A 13,383-nucleotide genomic window follows, 5' to 3' on the forward strand; every position below is an offset into this window, starting at 1 on the left:
ATCTATTATTTACTCTATAAGTAGATCGAGACCAAATCAAATCTTTTATCTCTGTTAGGTACCTAGGTCTATTACATAACTGAGTTCTGGGAAAACTGAGAAGGAAAAGATGAAGAAGTAAATTGAGGCAAGTTCCAGTTCGCAAAACTGAGGTTCGTACAGTTGAACCTGCTGCAACAACGGCGCCCTGTGTAAAACGAAGACAGTCACTGCAGTGGAACCCACAAGGAGCACGAGGCAGGGGTAGGCCACGGGAAACATGGAGGAGATGCGTGAAAAGGGACATGAGAGAAATGAAGCTCCTGATTCCACTGCGTCATGCCACATATATATTTTTTTCCGCATGTCCTGATTTTGAGCCGATTTTTGTAAGTTACGCAAAGAATGTGTCAAAAAGGTAGTAATTGTTATACTTCAAGGAAAACAAAACAGGAAAAAGGAAAATTGTTTGACTTGTGATGATCATAGTAATCAGGGATGCCAAATCTCCGGTTTTTCTGTTTTTTTCCTACACTTGCAAAGGAAAGGGGAATGGTAAGAGAAATGTTTTTGTTTGCTCATTTAAAGATTTTACAAAGTACGTTTTAGGTGAGGTGTGACGCTCCGCTCATTTTCCGTTTTTTTTTTCTTTCAAAAATCATTTGGCATCCCTGGGTAATGGGATGATGATGGTGATGCGATGGTGATGATGACAATGATGATAAATTATGGTGATGGTGATGTTGATGATGACGACGATGACAATGAGTTAGGGCTCAGTATATTATTTCCCGGTTTCCTTCGTTTCAGAGCGAGACGGCCTCGGTGCTGATCCCGGAGCTGGAGTTTGAGATGGAGATGGGCACGCTGGGGGGGAAGTTCACCACTGTGGAGGGGCTGCTGGAGGACGTCAAGGCACAGGTGGGGGCCACTGTCTATCTGTCTGTCTGTCTGTCTGTCTGTCTGTCTGTCTGTGTGGGTGGTTGGCGGGTGCTCTGGTGTGGTTTGCTTCTTCTTTCCTATCAAACATCTATGTTTGTTACTCTCTTGTAACACCTGTAATCTTCTGGCGCTCATATGACCTCATGCAGTTGCGAGCACCGTAAAACCTGTTCTAAAACTAAACTAACTGTCTGTCTGTGTCTGCTTCTGTATTTGTACGTTTGTCTGCGTCTGCTTCAGTGTGCTGTGTCTTTGTTTTGCTTCCTTCTGTCTTGTTTTCTATCTCTAAATAACTCTTCTGTTTCAATTTGAATCTCTCAAATTACAATTCGTGAGTGGTTTGTGGGTGCTCTGGTGTGGTTTGCTTCTTCTTTTTTTAGTACACGTCTATCGTCCGTACCTCTTTCTTTTTGTGTGTTTGTCACTCTCTTGTAACACCCTTTATCTAAGTCACTTTTGCCCCCCGGGGCGGTGCCACTGACTGAAGTGTCTTTAGGCCATTCCCAAAGGGGGGACATTTCTCGTTCAAGCACTGTAGAATTGTAAATGGGCTGATTCATCATGTCACGCTCATAACTGTGCCTGATCTACAACAGGGAACTGCTGCTTTTTCTTTCCTAATCCTTATTATTGTCATTTTTTCCTCTATTTCTTTTGTATGTTTGTCACTCTCTTGTGACCTGCTATTTCCGGGGTGCCTTGATAGTTGAAGCAGACCTTGTGCTGTTGAAGCTAGAGAGGTGAGCAGTCTAAGTCTGATTCCCTGTAAAGACTTCTCTGTTGACACTCATCCCTTGGTGCTCATATGACCTTATGCAGTTGTGAGCGCCGTAAAACCCTCTACTAAAAAAAAATATTAAAAAGTGTGTTTTTCTTGAATTTCATCTCAAAGTCAATCATAGAGATCTCTTTTGTTTCGTTCAGCTGAAGGCGACCAACCCGTTTTTCCACGGCGACTCGTCGCAGCCGCAGGTGAACAACAAACTGTCTGCCTTCTGTGACAAGCTCGATGATGTAAGTGATTCGTTTGATCCCCGTGGGTGGTTGGCGGGTGCTCTGGTGTGGTTTGCTTCTTCTTCTTTCCTATCAAACATGCCTATTGTCTTTATCTTCCTTCTTTCCCTCCTCTGGCTGGCAACCTCTTGTGGCCTCGGCCAGAGTATATCTGGGCCCGACCTTGCGTTGATTGTCTTTATCTCCCCTTCTTCTTTTCTGTGTTTGTTACTCCCTTGTGACACGTCTAATCTTCGACGCTTATATGACCTTATTGTGTTGCAAGTGCCGTAAAACACTTTCTGAAACCAAAAAAAGTTTGATCCCCCTCTCAGGATGTGTCACTTTTGTCATTTTCTTTTGTTCAATCGTTTGTTTCAGTAGGTGGTTGATGGGTACTCCTGTGTGGTTTGCTCCTCCTTTTTCTACATATGAAATTTATTGTCTTTTCTTTCTTTTTTTTTGTGTGTGTGTGTTGCTCTTTTAGTAAAAACTCTTAGGCACTTATACGCAGTGGCGTCGTGCGGGTTGCAGACAAGGTGGTGCATAATTGGAAAGTGAGCAAATGGGCAATAGGCTTAGTAGCTACAGTTAAGATTTCTAGAGAAAGTCAATTAGAATCTGCAGGATATCCCGTAATCTACATCTATCGATGTTTACTACGGTTTCAAGATGAAACCGCATAAAAGTTGCAGTAAAGTGAAACAATACTAACAACTTACTATGCTCACAATGTTGACAATAAGATTATGTCCCTTTTTTATCATTCTATGATTGAAAGTGTGCTATTATTTTGTATTTGCTGCTGGGGCGGGAATTGTAAGGTGAAAGATAAAGAAAAATTTGACAGAACCATTAAGAAAGCCAGCAAGATCTCTGGATATGATTTTATAAGAATGGATGAAATGTATAACACCACATGTATAAAAAAGATAAAAAGCATTATAAACGACCCATCACAACCCTTTTCCACACAAATTGTAAGATCACGCAGCGGCAGATATGTACCTCCAAAAACAAAGAAAGAAAGGTATAAAAGAAGTTTTTTACCACCTAGCATAAGGCTTTTGTCAGAATGAGCATAGACGTGTGTTGCTCTTAGAGTATATATCTGTATATAACTCCAAAGGTCTAGTATTTAAATTCCTGCATGTGGTTGAATGATGCATTTGATGTAAATGTACATTTTGTCAGCTTTACTTCTCCTTTCATATTGAATTTTAATGAGAGTAATATATATGATTTAAATTTTTTAATGTATACCTGCATGTGTTTTTACGGTCCTGTACAGCCAAGGAAAATTTCCCTCTGGGATAATAAAGTACTATCTTATCTTATCTTATCTTATCTTATCTGAGAAGATTTCAAGATTTCTATATTTGATTTGGATTTGTAATTACTTCGTGCAGCACCAGGATTTGCTTCACAATAGAGGGAGACAACGGTTTCGATACCCACTCTTCTTTGAGTTACCGTAGACTCTAGTGTAGTAGATAGGCGAGCGGAAACTTGGATCAAATTTTTAGCTTGCACCAATTTGGTGCTGCGAAGAGTTGTTTCATGCACCTTTCTTCTTCTGTGGGAAGAATGATGCCTAGATTTTTTTACAGTGACAAAAATAACTGGTGCAAAGATTTTGCTTGCTCCCAGTCCAGCGGACACTACCACAAGCCATCTTCGCTGTCTGTCTCTTCTCTGGCGCATCCAGTGGGTGACGGATCACAAGGATGTAGTAGGCCTAATGTAGATCTAGAGCACTGACTGGTTTAGAACAATTCGAGAAAAAAAAGGGGGGAGGGAGGGGGTGAAGGCCAGGGTTAGGTGGAGTGCTTGCACCAATTGCACCAATGGTGCCCCGCCACTGCTTATATGACCTATTTGTGTTGAAAGTGTGGTAAAACTCTTCTGTGTTTTTATTGGTCTGCCTCTTTTCCTTTTCCCTTGCTGACTGCAGCTAAGTGCTTGCCTTGTGATGTTGGTTATTGTGTTAAGTAGCATGTGAGAGGACATTGTTGGTGTAGGCGTGCCAAGTATCCTGATTAAATCGGAACCCTCTTTGGGTTTTTTTTTTTTTTTGCCGTAGAAGAATCCTGATCAGATTTGCGTGAATCCAATATTTTTTTCTTGAATTCTGTTTCCTTTGGTCGTATTCCACATTGTAATTAATGTTGAAATGTTTATTTGCAATATTCGGGTGGCTAATCGTAAATGATGTAGGAATACTCATTTTCATTTTCAATACATGTTTTTTTGCTGCGGCCACATGCGTAATGCAATCTGAATCTACTGGGGTTTTGGAGCCTGACATTCCCTCCCCCCCCTTTACCCCCCCTCTCCCCCCCCTCTCCCCCCCAACCCAACTAAGATTATTTTCGGGGAGGATTCTGAGAAAAAACTTCTATTTTTAGTCGGGATTGGGTACCCAGTTATAGACAGCGAAAGATCTTGTTTGTTTATGTTTTGAGTGCTTAACTGTCTGCTTTCACTGTACGCTTCCTAGGAAGCCGAGAATGCTTCTGAGCGTTGTTAGATCTGCTAGGGTAATAATGTAGGTTGTGAAAGGAATAGAGCTTGCTGTTGAGTGGGAATCTGTGCTGTACAAATACCATGTATTTTATCAATTCCTGATTTTCAAACTCCACTTGTCCGTCTATTTGTAGATCATCAAGGGCGAGAGGAAGGATTGCCACTTTGTGCTGGATGACCCTGCTGGGAACAGCTTCATACAGGTAGGTTACGAACAAGCGAGATGTCTGGGACTAGCTGTTACGGGTTAATGAGAATATCTGAGGAATATTTTTTTTTGTAATTTGGGGTTGGGGGGGGGGGGGGGGGTATAATACAGTATTGCCCGGATAGGTCGAACACAGACGACTTAAAATCACGCATCTTTCGAACTGTGCTTGCAGTCCCATTTTTTTTTTTTCTTCGTCATCTTTGTAAGATATCCGGATATCCCTCAAACTACGGATCCTTCGAAGTACCAAGGGCGGTCTTGGCGAATTTGAGCTATCTGTGTTATACTGTAAGTCTGTTTCCCCTCTAGGAAGTGTGCCATCGGTGAATGGAAATGTCACTGTCAAAATCTCTCTTTCTCCCTCCCTAACTTTCTGTCAGCCTCACTTTGTCTATCTCTGTCTCTCTCTTTCCCCCCTCTCTCTCTCTTCTTGCTTTGCACCCCCCCCCCACTCCTAAACATGCCTAGTACAAAATAAGAGGCCCTCACTACCTCTCAGACAACTCTTATATTTCCTCTCTGTGAGTGGTTGGCGGGTGCTCTGGTGTGGTTTTGTTGGCGGGTGCTCTGGTGTGGTTTGGTTGGCGGATGCTCTGGTGTGGTCTGCTCCTTTCCTATCAGACATCAATTCTCCTCATCTCCCCTCCTTCAATTTTCGTGTTTGTTATTCTTTTGTAACACATCTAATCTTCTGCACTTATACGACCTAATTGTGTTGCAAGTGCTGTAAAACTCTTACTGAATAAAGAATTTAAAAAACTAAAATGTACTTCCCTATCGGCAGAGCCTCCATGCCCCCGAGCCCGACCCCCAGATCGTGGAGACATACTACGAGCGAACGTTTGATCAGAACGAGGATCTCGGCCTCAACGACATGAAGACGGAGAACTACGAGGAGACGTGACGGCAGCCGTACTCGCTTCGCGTAGAGCTCCGTTACCCCCACCCCCTGGACACACACACACAGACATACACATTGCTGTTCAGTTCTCCATTACCTTTGGGCTAGGTCCATGTTACGGAAAATAAAAGATGATTTAATTTATATATATATATATATGTGTGTGTACAGATCATTGTCTCTTGCTACTCACGTTACTGTCTTGCAGGTTTTTTTCCTCATCTCGTATTCGTGTTACTGCGACTATGACTATTGTCTTTGTATCACGTGTATGCTCAACAAAAGATTTATAAAAACCAGGTGTGGCGTCGGATGTCCAGTAGTTAGGCTGTCAGACTTGTACTCAAGTGATCAAGTGATCAAACCCCATCAGGGATCCATCGTTGTGTCTTTGCGAAAGACACTCGACATCCTCACTACATCCAGGTGGAGATATGTACTTACTTGGCTATCGACAGTGACATTAAGATCTTGTCAGTTTGTTACTGTTTTCTTATTTGGCTGCTTGCACTGTATGCTTCCTGGGAAGCCACATGTTTCTGAAAGTTCTAGGGTCTGCTGGGGTGATACCTTTAATTCACATAGAGTGTGCTGTAGAGCATGGATATGTCCTATATAAATGCAATCTTTATTATGATCATTACTATTATTATGTGAATGTCAAATATTTATGGGTTTGTTGGGGGGGAGGGGGTGGTGGTGAGTTCAGGCTACTTTGTCTTTCTTCTTTTCTGTCAATCTGTCAGCCAGCCCCTGGTTATTCATTCAACAAGTTAATCTGCCATCAACAGCTTCTATGACTTATGATTGTGATGATTATGTCTACTATTACTACTTTAGGTTTTTGTTGATCTGAACACAAATAAATGAACTCTCTATGTTTATGTGTAAGTGTAAGTGTTCCTTTGTCATTGTTATAGTAAATACTAAATACTCTCACAGTCAGTGATAAATATTTTTTGAGACGGGGTAAGGTTGGAGGGCACCTTCTGGTAGGTCCTCGGTCTATACTGTACATTTGTACTTCTGTTGGTTCTGTCTCTCTTGCTTTACCCTGCTCACCGGCATCTGTGGTGTAGTGTAGGCAGTTCGCCATCACATGCAAAAGATGCGAGTTTGAATGGAGACTTTTTATACAGTCTCTACATTTCTGCTGGGGTGTTTGTATCCTCACATGCCAGGTTGACCCCGACAGGAAGGCCTGATTGAAGTTTAAGTAAATCTGGTCTAAAAAGTGAATACAGTGGAGTCCACTTATAACGAGGTCTGTTATAAAGACACGATTCTAAAACCCTGTTTTTTTCCCTTCTTTATCTTGTGTAAATAAAATACTGCTATAGTGCAATCAGACAATCATGCGGGTCGTTATTGTGGAATATTGCTGCTGCTGTCCACAGTTTATAGGCCAATTATTCATATACATGCATGTAAAACCTTGCCAGTTGAAAAACTTGTTGGTGTTCTTGCGAAACAAAGAATGGGAGAGCACATGTGTGCCAACAATGGAGGGCCTAGCGAATGAGTGGGGAGGGTGTGGCGGCATGCGCAGACAAGCAGAACGCATCCCATGATAGGCCAGCCTAGTCTAGATTATCTAGGCCTACCATGCCTCTCACTTCTACAATGTGGGGATGGAGAGGTCACAGAACTGTGATGGATGGAGCGAATGTGTGACACGGGTAGGGCGTGGTGTGTACCCAGTGCTCAAGTAGACAGAACGCACCACAGGGTGTGGAGGGGTGGCGTGGGAGACAACACAGCGGGCGAGTTAGCCTAGAGCTCTTTTTTTGCTGATCACCAACGCCGAGCTGTCAACAACATTGCTAGCACTTGAGAAAGAAACCTGATTCGATTTTTGATCAAGTAAGACGTAGAGGTAATGTTGAACAAAATGATCGTCAGGGGAGATGGCAAAACAGAACACCCCAAACTCATAGATTAGGCCAACTTTATCATTTCCCTTGAATTTATTAGAGCCACTGGTTCGTCTTTATTCTCCCCCTCCTTTTGTTTGTATGTTACAGTCTAGTAACAGTCACCTCTAATCTTTGGCACTTGTTGTATAACCTGATTGCATTGCACATGCGATAAAACTCTTACTAAACTAAATCCTCACTAGATCTAGGTTGTTTTTGTTTTCGATCCTGTAAACCTGACTCAAAACACATCACATTTGTGGGTGGTTGGTGGGTGCTCTGGTGTGGTTTGCTTCTTCTTTCCTCACATCTATCGTCCTTATCTCTTCTTCTTTTTTACGTTTGTTGTTACTCTCTTGTAACACCTCTAATCTTCGGCACTTATATGACCTTATTGTGTTGCAAGTGCCGTAAAACTCTACTAAACTAAACATCACATTTTAATTAATCCACCAATCCAGACAAGAACAAAAAACTAAACAAAGATAAAGAATCAAAAGCCAACGCTGCAGATGTTCTGTACAACTAAGGTTGTATTGCACCATACAAAAACTGAAACAGGCAAGCATAAACCCCGGGGCCCAAACATCAGAAGTAAGAACAGAGGCTCGTGGTAAGTGAGCGGTAAGTCAGAACAGAAAAGTAAAAGTTGGGGGCGGGGGACATAATGATAATGTGTCATGGCAACAAAATAACAAACACATGTACAATAGAACCCACTTAACAATTGGACTAGGAAAACCATCTCTTGACACGAAACAGAACACAAAGTGACACATGGTCAAAGACTATATTATAATCCTCAAACATGCCATCTTGATTAATTCACTACATGTAACTTTCTACCATCCGTGGATGTAACTTTCTATCATCCGTGGATGTAACTTTCTATCATCCGTGGATGTAACTTTCTATCATCCGTGGATGTAACTTTCTATCATCCGTGGATGTAACTTCCTCTTGCCGGCTGGCACCTGTATCCTGTACACGTTTAGTGTATACAATTTTTTTCCGCTGATTTACCTTTTTCGTCGCCTCAGAACTATTTATTTTCTCCAGAGTGCACTCTAAAGCCAAGTACACTTTCCCTTAGGACAAAATAGTGCTGAGACGATGATTTGTTTCACAAAGTATAACAATAACATATTCCACGGTTGTAAAACGCCCAGAACAAGCCGCAGAGCACATATAAGCGCTGTACAAACGAAACTTGTTATTATTATAACCTTGTTATATATTGTCATTATCAGTATCGGCATACCTCATACCCTCTTCACAGTAAACTGTAGTAAACATTTGCTTAGTCTTACACATACATATTGATTATTAAGATGGTTCCACTGAACGTGTGTGGACATTAAAAATTAAAAACAAAAGAAAATGGAGCAGCAGAAAACCAGCGGTATAAACGCAGCTGCTACAGACAAGAGAAATGAGCATTTTTGCGGTACAAAGGACAATATTGTGGCGGTTCGACGACGTATGAGAATAAAATGGTTCCGTCTGTATTTGACGGATGTTTCCAGTTATTTGAGTTATGGGTTGTTGCGGGTTCTATCTGACGCCACACACTACACCAGTGCCAGTGCTTGCCGACCTAACCATGAGAGATTGGATAATTTTGGCGGGCGCTGGGGACCACCCAGGTAGTCACAGGTAGTTTTTAAACCCTGCTTGGCGCTACATAGGAGATACATATGTGAGGTAGGTGGGCGGTGAGAACATTTTACCCTGTTGAAGAAAAGATGGCAAAAGAAGGTGCTGACTACAGAAAGGTTGACAAGCACTTCACTAGGCAAGTGGTGATATGTGTTTTGTTCTGATATCACTATTCTTCTCGGAGAAAAACACGTTGAAAAGGTTTTATCTCTAATCTGCTTTTGCACTTAAAATCCACAAATTTTGACGTCCAAACATCTCAAAGGTACATTTGTTGAGCCTGTTGTAACCGCTATCTGTCCAAGACGGTCATATGTACAAATGTACCCCCCCCCCCCCCCCACTCATTTCTAAAAATATTGACAATGTCCAAGACATCCACCTCTCTAAGACAATTTCTGAACAATAGTTGGCCTTCGTGGACAATTTTGCCATTACATAACGATGAAGAAAGAAAGAACCCTTTTTAATCTCATACGACGAGTTATTGGGGGCCTTGCAGCAGACTAGGTAGGAGGAAAGAAGTACCACTGGTAAAGTAAAGCGGTAGTAGTCTGATAAAGTAGTAGTAGTCTGATAAAGTAGTAGTAGTCTGATAAAGTAGTAGTAGAGAGGAAAGAAGTACCACTGGTAAAGTAAAGTAGTAGTAGTAGTCTGATAAAGTAGTAGTAGTCTGATAAAGCAGCAGTAGTCTGATAAAGTAGTAGTAGTGAGGAGAGCACCCAACAACAACGAGAAGCAACGACACCACAGGATGTGCGAGGGTGACAGAGTGACGGAGCGACAGAGTGGGGGAAATGGTGAAGGAAAAGGGGAAACCAGTGATCCATATCGCCAACCAGCTGTTCAGTTGTGCCGAGGCCAAAATTTTGAGAATTTCTTTTCTTGCAGTTCCATCTAACCTGTCTTATCGGTGACAGGTGCTCCAGAAATACATTAAAAAAAAAAAAAAATTCAATTCAAATTCTAAATGTTGAAAACAGGAGAAAAAGATACATTATTTGGTTTATAATTTCAGAAAGAATGAAACAGCTTTTTCTCTGTCCGGGGAAATTTTGCTATATGGGCTCATAACAGTTGAACAGCTTTTTGACAATATTATATGAAAAAGAGAACACATTTATATGACATAGGAGAGGCCAGAAAACATACATATATATATATAATATACCATATCAATCAAGAGTGTTCACAAGAACAAAGCAAATTATGCCAAGCCACAGGGAAATAAGTAAGTTGGGAGTATCATACAAAATTTACATCAAGTGCAACTAGTGCAAGCCACCCACATACGGAAGAATTGCGTCCAAGCTTCAAAGCAGATTCTAAAAAAAGTCAAAACATACCGCGACGACACAAATAATACAACCACATCTATACTTGTTTCTTTTCCATCCCTCCATGACCAGCGCTTCTGAGCACATGAAAGAAAGGTTCAAACGAGACAGTAAACGGGAGGCAATACTACATGTAGTACTACATACACATACTCACAATACACATACACGAAACAATTCTGTTGTAGTTGTAAGATGAACAACAAAGTGTGATAAAGACCAAAGAATGAATAAATGAATGAAAGAATGAGAATGGTACCCAAAAAAAATAAAAATTAACATATTCTTTCTCAGAATTAGACTGTAAGAAATCCTTATTGCAACACAAGAAATAACAGGAAACAATTTTACCTTGTCACTTGCAAAAAAAGCTGACAAAGAACAAAGAGTTAGAGTAGGGAGAAAAAGTGGCCAGGTTCGATACATGGTAGGACTTAACAGAGACGTGTGTTGTCACAGAGACGTGTGTTGAGACCTGTCACAGAGACGTGTGTTGGGACCTGTCATGTCACAGAGACGTGTGTTGGGAAATGTCACAGAGACATGAGTTGGGAAATGTCACAGAGACGTGTGTTGTGTGGGACCACAGAGACATGTGTTGGGACCTGTGACAGAAACGTGTGTTGGGACCTGTCATGTCACAGAGACGTGTGTTGGGACCTGTCACAGGGACGTGTGTTGGAACCTGTCACAGAGACGTGTGTTGGGACACAGAGACGGCTTCTGGCATGTGTTGGGACCTGACATCCCGTCAACTCAGTGATCTCTCCGAAGTACATGGCCGTTCAGGAAACAACGAAAATCAACATATCGTCCACGTCCGACTCTTAACTCTTATCACGTATGTGTGTGAACACTGATTTTCATTATCGAATGTGGAAGAAAAAAATTTTCCACTGTCTGCAATAATTGCTTAAAATGTTGAAAACACTGGTTTAAAAAAAAAATAAAATATATATGTGAGGCAGCGTGGTGAAATCAGGCGCTCGTCAAAATAATCAGAGTGAAGAAACTGGCATTTTTTCGCAGGTTTGTGAATTTTAATGAATTTTCGTTTCTTGGCTCAACACCTTTCATGCCCATTAAAGAACACATTTCTGTGTGGATTTTATGCCCATTAAAGAACACATTTCTGGTGTGGATTTTACTGAAAAAAGTTGATTAAAGGCACAAAAAGAATAGATTTTCAGTTTCCACGGACTCTCAAGCTAAGGAAATAACTTAGCTTTGGCAGCCATTTTCTCACTAGCTTTACTTCTCAAACCAGGAGACCCCCCACCTCCTTCATTCGCAAATATCTCAACTTGTATTCAAGATAAATGGATATCTTTTTTTAAAATATCAAAAGCAAGATAAATGAACAAGCTTTAATATGATACCAATAACTCAACATGCCCAAAAATTGACGAGAGCCTGATTCCACCGCAATGTGACACATGTATTTTTTTACATATTATATAAAATAGTATCACCAATTGTAATTATGGGAGTGAACAACATATTTTGAGACAAATAAAGGGATCGACCTAATTAGGCAGCTACGAAGTTAGAGTCGGGACACAGATGATACGATCTGCCACTAAATAGAAAAACCGAGAATACCTATCCCACAAAATCATGTTTTGCCACATGTTGGAGGGGAAATTAAAAAAAATTAAGAGACAACTTCAATCCAAATTTTCCTCCCTCAATAATGTGGGAACATTCGTTGGCCACAGAAACATTATTGCTTCCACACTATGATAAAAAGACAAGGATATAAATTCTCACTTTCGAATCCTTAAAAAGCTAGATTTTAACTCAGATTTGAATAGGTACCAACGCTTCATTCCAAAGGCAGAACAATGGAAGAGCAATACAAGACCAAGAAAAAAGGAACATTTGGGTATGTCGTGGGCCACAGTCATGTGTCATGTATATTCCCAGGTCTGGCATTCATTAAACAAATCCAGGAACAACAAGATCATGGGACCCGCATCATAATCTAGACATAATCTAGACATAACTGACAACTGTAGGAGTATATCCTCCCAGGTCATCATAGAAGCCATATATATCCCTGAATCATCTGACGTCCATCACCAACAGATATAACACTTTCCAGTCACACAGCCAGCAGTACAAAATACCCCATCTGGTCATCCAGCCTGGAGAGTGACAGCAACGGACTTCTCGGGCCAACTGCGCCACGTGACCAGAATGGATAATTTTCACCGTCGCATTATTGCGCCAAGTGACCGCAAAGTGTTAAGACAAGTGGGGGGGGGGGGGGGGGGGGAGTCCTGACAACTTTCTAGACAAGACAACCCCAGTTCAAGACAGCTGATCGCTGATTCGAACTGGAACCATAGAGGCAATATAGCCCGGCAGGATACCAACAGAGTTAACTGCTATGGAATATATGAAAAATTCATTTTGCATAGAGCACAAATAGAAACCACTTTAAATATTTGATAATTTAATATTAGTACTAGTTTAAGTATATGCTGTGAGAAAAAAAAAAGCACAGGCCAGAATAGAAACCACTTTTATAAATTTGATCGACTAATAGTAATAGTTTAAGTATAATTTGAGAGAAAAACAAAAGCATAGACACAAGTATCGTCATTTAGTCTTTTGTTGTTTTTTTAAAGTAGAGGGTTTTACGGCGCTCGCAACTGCATAAAGTCATATGAGCGCCAAGGGGTGGGTGTCAACAGAGAAGTCTTTGAAAGGAATCAGACTTAGACTGCTCATCCCTCTAGCTTCAACAGCACAAGGTCTGCTTCGACTATCAAGGCAGCCCGGAAATAGCGGGTCACAAGAGAGTGACAAACATACAAAAGAAGCAGAGGAAAACAACAATAGTAAGGATCAGGAAAGAAAAAGCAGCAGTTCCCTGTTGTAGATCAGGCACAGTTATGAGCGTGACATGAATCA

General features: G+C 41.2%; 1 protein-coding gene across 2 annotated transcripts in view; it reads left to right on the plus strand.

Moving 5' to 3' along the window:
- The window catches only part of LOC101847847 (zinc finger protein ZPR1), a 29,245-nt gene extending 22,806 nt beyond the window's left edge, over window positions 1–6,439 (plus strand). For both annotated transcript variants that reach the window (XM_005110591.2, XM_035972934.1), the window contains exons 11-14: window positions 790–900; window positions 1,846–1,935; window positions 4,575–4,643; window positions 5,436–6,439. In XM_005110591.2, coding sequence (XP_005110648.1) covers window positions 790–900; window positions 1,846–1,935; window positions 4,575–4,643; window positions 5,436–5,555 — 390 coding nt within the window. In that variant the 3' untranslated portion in view covers window positions 5,556–6,439. The remainder of the gene's footprint in view (window positions 1–789; window positions 901–1,845; window positions 1,936–4,574; window positions 4,644–5,435) is intronic.
- Window positions 6,440–13,383: the final 6,944 nt, after the last annotated feature.

This window comes from Aplysia californica, unplaced genomic scaffold (assembly GCF_000002075.1).
Source record: "Aplysia californica isolate F4 #8 unplaced genomic scaffold, AplCal3.0 scaffold00913, whole genome shotgun sequence".
Taxonomy (NCBI): domain Eukaryota; kingdom Metazoa; phylum Mollusca; class Gastropoda; order Aplysiida; family Aplysiidae; genus Aplysia; species Aplysia californica.